The sequence below is a fragment of the Globicephala melas genome, chromosome X (genome assembly GCF_963455315.2).
Source record: "Globicephala melas chromosome X, mGloMel1.2, whole genome shotgun sequence".
Taxonomy (NCBI): Eukaryota; Metazoa; Chordata; class Mammalia; order Artiodactyla; family Delphinidae; genus Globicephala; species Globicephala melas.
The window spans coordinates 30,007,142-30,015,338 of NC_083335.1; the positions used below are offsets into that span (position 1 = coordinate 30,007,142).

General features: G+C 37.1%; 1 protein-coding gene across 1 annotated transcript; it reads left to right on the forward strand.

Moving 5' to 3' along the window:
* Positions 1–3,667: 3,667 nt before the first annotated feature.
* On the forward strand, positions 3,668–7,843 carry AGTR2 (angiotensin II receptor type 2). The gene is made up of 3 exons (XM_030847684.2): positions 3,668–3,723; positions 3,874–3,935; positions 5,192–7,843. Exon 3 carries the CDS (start codon positions 5,231–5,233, stop codon positions 6,317–6,319), a length of 1,089 nt encoding a protein of 362 aa, XP_030703544.1. The 5' UTR covers positions 3,668–3,723; positions 3,874–3,935; positions 5,192–5,230; the 3' UTR covers positions 6,320–7,843.
* Positions 7,844–8,197: the final 354 nt, after the last annotated feature.

Below are 8,197 nucleotides of genomic sequence, written 5' to 3' on the forward strand. Positions count from 1 at the left end.
TCACTCTCTATGTGATGCCTAGGCACTCAGTTAATTTGATACAAACAATCACTCATATTGGCCATTTGACTGAATTTTTAGGCTGGTTTCTACAAAATGGTCAATCTAATTGTTATTTCTGATTAGAAGTCCTTATTGTTTTTTCTCACTTGTTTTCATCCTGACATTCTTGTTCTCATTGTATTGGAAACTAAAGTGAGACACAAAAATAATCTGCAAGGACATATCAACAAGGCAATCCTCTTCACTCTCCTCCTTTCAGGGACCCCCAGGTTTGGAAAAGTCCAGTGGCAATTCAAGTAAGGCTTCCCTATGGTAACTGAATTGAAAAAAGATTAGTGTTAAGTATGTATGTGGGTAATGGGGGGTGGTGGTGGTACGTGTGTGTGTGTGTGTGTGTGTGTGTTGAAGTTGGGAAGAGTGGAAATGCTACTGTTCTGGACAGGAACTCAGAGAGGTGACTGAAAAACAAACTAAAAAGGAAGGCCGATATACATTTAATCATTTCATGATCTGCACCTCTAATCCTCACCTTTATAACTAGGGCAGGTATATCCAGACTTTTGCATTTAATAGTTTCTTTTCTCCTTCAAAACCTCATCTGGGGACTTCCAGTGGTTAAGACTCCGAGCTTCCAATGCAGGGGGTGCGGGTTCAGGGAACTAAGATCCCACATGCCGGGCAGTGCAGCCAAAAAAAAAAAAAAAAAAACAGTGTGAGTCGGGGCAAGAGGGACAAATAAGATTTTTCCTGAGATTTTTAGCAGAGGAGAAATTCCTCTCAAGAGCATCTTTTTTTTTTAAAACTTAGCGTTAAGTAATCTCACAATAAATAAAAGGTATTCACTAGAAAAAAATTAATTCAATATGATTTACCATTGTTTACTTCTGCTAGCCAAGCTGCACTTGTCCTGAAGAGCTGCATAATTTATTCAAATGACCTGGCGCTTTTAAAGTCAATCTTCCAGCAGAAAAATTACCCTCTGCCCCCAGGAGAGTGAATTTTTTTGTGTTGTACTGCTTCCCATGACTGACATTTATTTGATTCTAAAGTGTATTTACATTGTTGGCTCAACTTGGAGTTCTTTACTGAATCAATAATATGCTATATTTCTCACTTCAAGTGGTGTCAATATTCCTTTGCTTTTCCTTTTTTCTTGTTTTGCTTTTTTTCCCTTATTTCCCTGCAGTTACATAGTTTTTCTTCGACCGGTGAAAATTTTTACTCCTAAGATTATAAAGAAACAGAGTAAATGTCCTCTTAATCTTCTGGGAAATGTGTGCCTCTTTAAACTTTATTTACGTCAGAACTTACTGTAATGAAGGACAAAATCTCTAGACAAGGTCCCCTGCTCCTCGGGGGTGTTCAAGGCTAAGGCTCCCAGAGGCGAGCCTGCAGTTTGTTCTCAAAAGTTTATAGCTCACCTCCTGGCTATTTCTTTAAAAGGGGCATGAGAGGGGGCTAGAAATAGAGCAGGGTGGGAATCTGACCCATCGTGACCACTCAGGAGGCTCTGGCCTGGAAAATTCCCCTGTACGTGGTAAAAACAAACATTCAAAATAGAGGGAGAAACCAGGCTTAAACAAAGAGTGAAACCAGTTCCCATTTCAACTCTCCTGCCGATAACCATATGTGCCCGCTCATTTGTTTCCCAAACATCAGTTTTCCATCATTTGGACAGAGTCTCAACCTGAATCTGTCCAGAGCATAGGAAGCAAATATTTTGAGATTTCATAAAATGCTGTGTCTGTATATTAGGAGCATTTGCTTAATGTTCAGTCTACCGAAAGAAACAGTGAAATGGTATTGTGCAAACCTTTGAATCCTACTATATTTTTCAGGCAATGGTGACCTCTTCTTGCTGGTCTCATCTGCCTGTGCACTACAGGATTGACTTCAAGATGAACGGAGAAACAGACAAATGTCAAAAGCCATCTGTTTTGTATCATGTCATTTGTAATTGTGTCTTCCGTCACCCACCCTCCCTTCTTTGTTGCGCTCCTTCTGCCAGACCGTTACTTAGGTCCCCAGCTACTTCCTCAGAGCCTGCCTGCCCTCGTCCTCCACCTGCAGCCTGCAGCCTGCAGCCCGGGTAGGTGCACTCTTACTGCTCTCAGAAAAATATGATCAGTAGAAATAACTGGAATCCTTTATACCCATGTAAGTGTCCTGGGTTCTCTGATTTTCTGTACTCACTGTAGTAAACTAGTCACACATTTCACCTACCTGTGGTCTCCATTTGGGGAATAAAATGAAGAAGAATATTTTCTACCACATAACAATCTTCAAACTCTTTCTCCCTTCTTTAATGCTCTGTAACAGCTTATGAATGGTCAGCAGGGACTTTTTGTAAATGTTGCATGTTTTCTCTTTGCTAGGACAAAGGGTGAGATTAAAGGACCAGCTAATGCTCCCTCCTGTAGTGTGGAGGTTAAGAGCGTCAGCTCTGACTTTAGAGTGCCTTAGTTTGAATTCCAATGTTCTCATTTAATAGCTATGTGACTTCAGAAAAGTTACTTAAGCTCTGTGAGCCCTAGTTTCCTGATTTTTAAAATGGAGGTAATATTAATAGCCTATAATAGCATCTACCATGTACTAGGCACGGTTTTAAGCACTTTAAATATATAAGCTCATTTAATTTTCATAACTCCATGATGCAGGTAATTAACATCATCCCCATTTCTCAGATGAGAAAACTAAGACATGAAGAAGGAAAGTAACTTGGCCACGGTCATGGAATTAGCAAGTGGTATAGCTGAGCTTGTGAACCAGGCAATTGGAACCCAGAGGCCATGTCCATACCAGTGTGCTATATTGCCCCTCCATTAAAGTATCGAGCAAAAAGCACTTGGCACGGTATTTGGCACATGGCGTTTATTGTCAGCTGGTATTATCACTTCTTATCACTTCTTATGTACTTAACTTTCTTCTTTTTGTCACTCCTGCTTCTACTAGAGTTATTGTGTGAGGCTAATCACCCCCACTCCCACAAAAAGAAAAACAACAGTGATCTAGGCTGCAGTAGCTGCCTAATCCTTCTCACCCTGTGTGCTTTGTACTTAAACCGCAAATATGACAGGGACCCATGAAAGGAGATGCTACATGTTAATACTTCTTTTAGAAGACATGAGAATTATATCCCTACTATCACCACCTCTCCAGCAACAAGCCAACAAAAATTGCTTAAAGCAAGAGAGAAATTTTAGACTTCAAGTGAAGTTGCTGCTGTTCTTTAATAAGCAGGGGTAAATTTTTCAAAAATTAATGAAGGTTGCGAAAGATGCTGATGGACAAAGATTCTACTACTAGAATAAATTCCCTAGTCTCCACTCCTTAACTCATTTTAGAATGCCAGTATCAGGGTAAAAGAAAGAGAAAATTCTGCAAATAATTATATTCTTCTTTTAAAGTAAGCCACTGACTTCAAAATTCTCTAACACATTTGTGGAAACTTCATTTTTTTGTTTGAGATTTATTTGAATGAGCTGTTATGATTGGAGACAGTGAGAATTTCAGATTAATGTTTTGCAGCCAAAAAAAAAAAAAACTCTGGAAAACTGGCAAGTGTTCATAAGTCAGCCCTAGAATTATGTAGGTTGAAGGCTCCCAGTGGACAGACGGAACATATAAGAAGGAAACCAGAGATCTGGTGCTATTACGTCCCCGAGTCTAAGGGAACGAATAAGCACAGAATTAAAAGCATTTTCAGCCTGAATTTTTAAGGTAGGTCTGCACAATTTATATATACTCTGTTTGGAAAGTAGAACATACATTAAATGAAAATATTTTTTATGGATGAACTTTTCCTTTTTCCTGTATTTTAACACTATTTTGCAAAACTCCTAAATTATTTAACTGCTGTTTCTCTTACAGGGGTGCACTTAGGAACTAGGCAAGCTGATTTATGATAACTAAGCTTTAAACTCCAACAACCAGTAAGTCTTCAAGTGGGTTTATTTTAGATTCTTTCATGTTAATTTGTTAGGTCAAGATTACGAAAGAATAAGCTTTAGACAAAAATTGTAAGTTTGCTGTTTATTAGGAGATTCTTTGCTGATTACATTTTCACTGAGTAGTTTATTTATCTGTGTTTTGAAACTATCTAAAGGAATAGCTGTTCCTTTACTGTGTTTATCTTCAGCTAATTTTCTTTTGTTTTAAAATAAAGTTGCTACTAAAACTAACAGTATCACAAAACCCTGAATATTGATCATAACATTTGAGAGCCAAGTAGCACTGTTACTACTTAGTTGTGTTAAACTAAAATAGCAAAGGAAAAAATGATACAATTATATCATGATTAATCATTGATATTCAATTCTTATTTCATTGAGCAATATAACTTTTTCTATTTGACCGTAAATCAGATTTGGCTATTTTTTTCTTTTTCTTTTCCTAATTGCAAAAGAAAATAGATTTTCTTTTAAATGGATTAAACTTAAGTATCTATATGTAAAAGTAATAGTCTCTATTAAAATGTGATGGGGGCTTTTAAAAATATGCACATGTTCCATATCTACCTCGTAATTATATTATTATTGTGAAAACAATGGAAAAGTAGAACTAAAGGAATTATTTTTAATCAGCAAAAACCAACCATAATCCCCCATCCCAATATGTTCCTTTTTGCATATTCTCTTTCAATCTTTTGTACACTTACTTATTTTTTCCATAGTTTATGTTACTTATATTTTCCATTGCTGGAATGATTTGTATATAATTAGTTACTTGAATAAGGCATTTCTCTACGCAATAGCAGGCAGCAGTGTGGTTTCTAGAAAGTATATAGAGTGAGATATGTGCTCAAGTGTTTTTGAAATGCTAACTTGTCTTATTTCTTAGTTCCTTCTTGTTTCACGCGTTTCCTATTCTGGCTAACCTTTTGAAATATTAATTTTCTTTAAACCTTTTCACAACATAATAGAAAAGATGGGCAAAATGTAGTTTTGTTCAGAATTTTCAGTCTTGATGCTTCTTGGTATTATTGAGAAAACTCTCTTTTCTTCTTCAAGAAGTAAAATCCATTCTTATTTCATAAGGCATGCTTCCGTTTCCCAATATTGTCTATAACCAGCCACCATTTTTTGCTTTCAACAAACTTTTAAAATGCTAATGACGTGATGATGTCCTAAATTCTGTATGTGCTCTGAGAGGTTTTTGTTGGGTTTTTTTGTTGTTTTTTTTTCCCCAGAAGGTGTAAGAATTAGGAGCTGCTGACATTTCAGTCAATATGAAGGACAACTTCACCCTTGCCACCATCAGCAAAAACATTACCAGCAGTCTTCACGTCGGACTTGTGAACATTTCTGGCAATGAGTCTACCTTTAACTGCTCCCATAAGCCATCAGATAAGCATTTAGATGCAATTCCTATTCTCTACTACATTATTTTTGTGGTTGGATTTCTTGTCAATACTATCGTGGTTACACTGTTTTGTTGTCAAAAGGGTCCTAAAAAGGTTTCCAGCATTTACATCTTCAACCTGGCTGTGGCTGACTTACTGCTTTTGGCTACTCTTCCTCTCTGGGCAACCTATTATTCTTACAGATATGACTGGCTCTTTGGACCTGTAATGTGTAAAGTTTTTGGTTCTTTCCTGACCCTGAACATGTTTGCAAGCATTTTTTTTATCACGTGCATGAGTGTTGATAGGTACCAATCTGTCATCTACCCCTTTCTGTCTCAAAGAAGAAATCCCTGGCAAGCATCTTATATAGTTCCACTTGTTTGGTGTATGGCCTGTCTGTCCTCATTGCCAACATTTTACTTCCGAGATGTCAGAACAATTGAATATTTAGGAGTGAATGCTTGCATTATGGCTTTCCCACCTGAGAAGTATGCCCAATGGTCAGCTGGGATTGCCTTAATGAAAAATATCCTTGGTTTTATTATCCCTTTAATATTCATAGCAACATGCTATTTTGGAATCAGAAAACACCTACTGAAGACCAATAGCTATGGGAAGAACAGAATAACTCGTGACCAAGTCCTGAAGATGGCAGCTGCTGTTGTTCTGGCGTTCATCATCTGTTGGCTTCCCTTCCATGTTCTGACCTTCCTGGATGCTCTGGCCTGGATGGGTGTCATTAATAGCTGTGAAGTTATAGCAGTCATTGACCTGGCACTTCCTTTTGCCATCCTCCTGGGATTCACCAACAGCTGCATTAATCCCTTTTTGTATTGTTTTGTTGGAAACCGGTTCCAACAGAAGCTCCGCCGTGTGTTTAGGGTTCCGATTACTTGGCTCCAAGGCAAGAGAGAGAGTGTGTCATGCCGAAAAAGTAGTTCCCTTAGAGAAATGGAGACCTTTGTGTCTTAAACATGAGAGTGGAATGCATGTTATCAACATGGTTACTTGGTTTGAGATCTCCCTGAATTATCTTTTAACGGCTTTAGTAAAATAACAAGTTCTTCCCTTTCATGTAATCTTCTCTCACTCTTCTAGAACAGGAAACCAAATGTAACTCTAAGTTTTATCCTCCAGTGACTTTCAAGAATTGCCCACCTTTTTTTTTTTCTGGTCTATCTGTACTAGACTGTCACTGGGGAGATGTACCCAAAACTGAGAAGTAACTGGGAATTTATCTCCAATTATAATTAATAGGAAGTTATGAATGATGATTTGGAGTTTCAGATTTCTCCTTGAGATATGCTGGAGTTTTTATTGGTTCTTAGATCCATTTTCATCAAGCTTTCCTCTTGAACCAAGGCTGGTCTTTTAACTCACTGCACTATTTACAAGACATTACGCTAAAATCAATGAGCACTTCTAAGTGCAGTGTACTACAATAGATTGGTACCAGTTATTCAGGCTCTAGGCATATGCCTTCTACTTTATATTATAAATAATAATCCTTTTATATTTCGCTTGAGCATAAGTTTGTATTTAAGGTATAGCTACTTATTGAGTAGGGTTAGGAATATAGATTAGATCACATGTACTCCTACATTTTAGCTTTTATTTAGAGTTATAGGAAGTAAAATGTATAATAACATAGATTTGCAATAAACAAATATTTGTTCACTAAAGTCTGAATAAACACTTTTTAAACTTTCTATCTAACTACTGTTTGAAGGTTTCTATGTTCTCTGATAATTTTTTGAAAATAACTAAACAGTGTTTAGTGTATAAAATGTAAAGGTCATTTTTTACATCCTTGACCTTTGGGATGTGGTGCTTTGATATATAGGAAGTTGACTTGAGTTTTATTATTGATGCTTTGGTTCTGGGTTGCTTCCCAAAATATCTGGGTGGCTTATTTAACTCTTTACTTTGGAATAAACCCTTAATGGGCATAGGAAAAGATTATGTCAAAATGGAATTTTGACACCCAAGGAGGACAAAGAGATCCAGCAAATGACACGTTTGGTGTCACACAACAAACCTGTCAGGGCAATGCAATGTGGCTTTGAAAATATAGACCATGGGGTAGACTTAACCTATACCTATGGATACTGCTTGTTCCAGAATTTATAGAATTCTGCGGAACTCTTCTATACCAATCACTGGTCCATAGATCTCCTTTCAACACTATCAGAACTCCAAAGTTTGAGGAGTGCCTGAAACTGAGTGAGGTACCTAGAGTTAACTTAGAGTATTCATCTTAATTTTAGAAGTTAGAGATTTCATTCTGCACCAGCCCCATATTATATCAGGTTATCTAGGACCTTCCTAGACCAATACTGACCTCTGAGGTAGAAATAAAGTTACAGAAGCTTGGTGTCTTTGCCGGATTCCAGGGCTATAGATCCAAAAATACTCTGGCTCCACTTTCTGGGAAAGTCCTAATTTCATGTAATCTATTATTATCAATAAAAACAAATTGCTAAATGTATAAGCAAACATGACTTCATATTTTAAATAATTTTGTAAAACATCTCATTAAATAAAATCTTTAATTGGAAGATCATGTGTGCTTTACGTTTTTATTGTAACTACCTCCACTTATGGATTCTTACCTTCTCTTGTATCCTTACCTTCCTTACAGTCCCCACTGATATTTCTTAGTTTCAGCCCCCATCATTCCTTATCTGGCTTCTTGCTATACTCTTCTAGTCTCCCGCTCTTGAGTCTTCAGCCATAAAACCTTATTAATTATGAAAGGAAAATCCAGATTTCTTGTTACAGTCTACAAGACCACCGGAAATCTGATTCTTCCCTGCTTCGCTGGCTTTTTTTCTCTTTGCCATCTCTCTC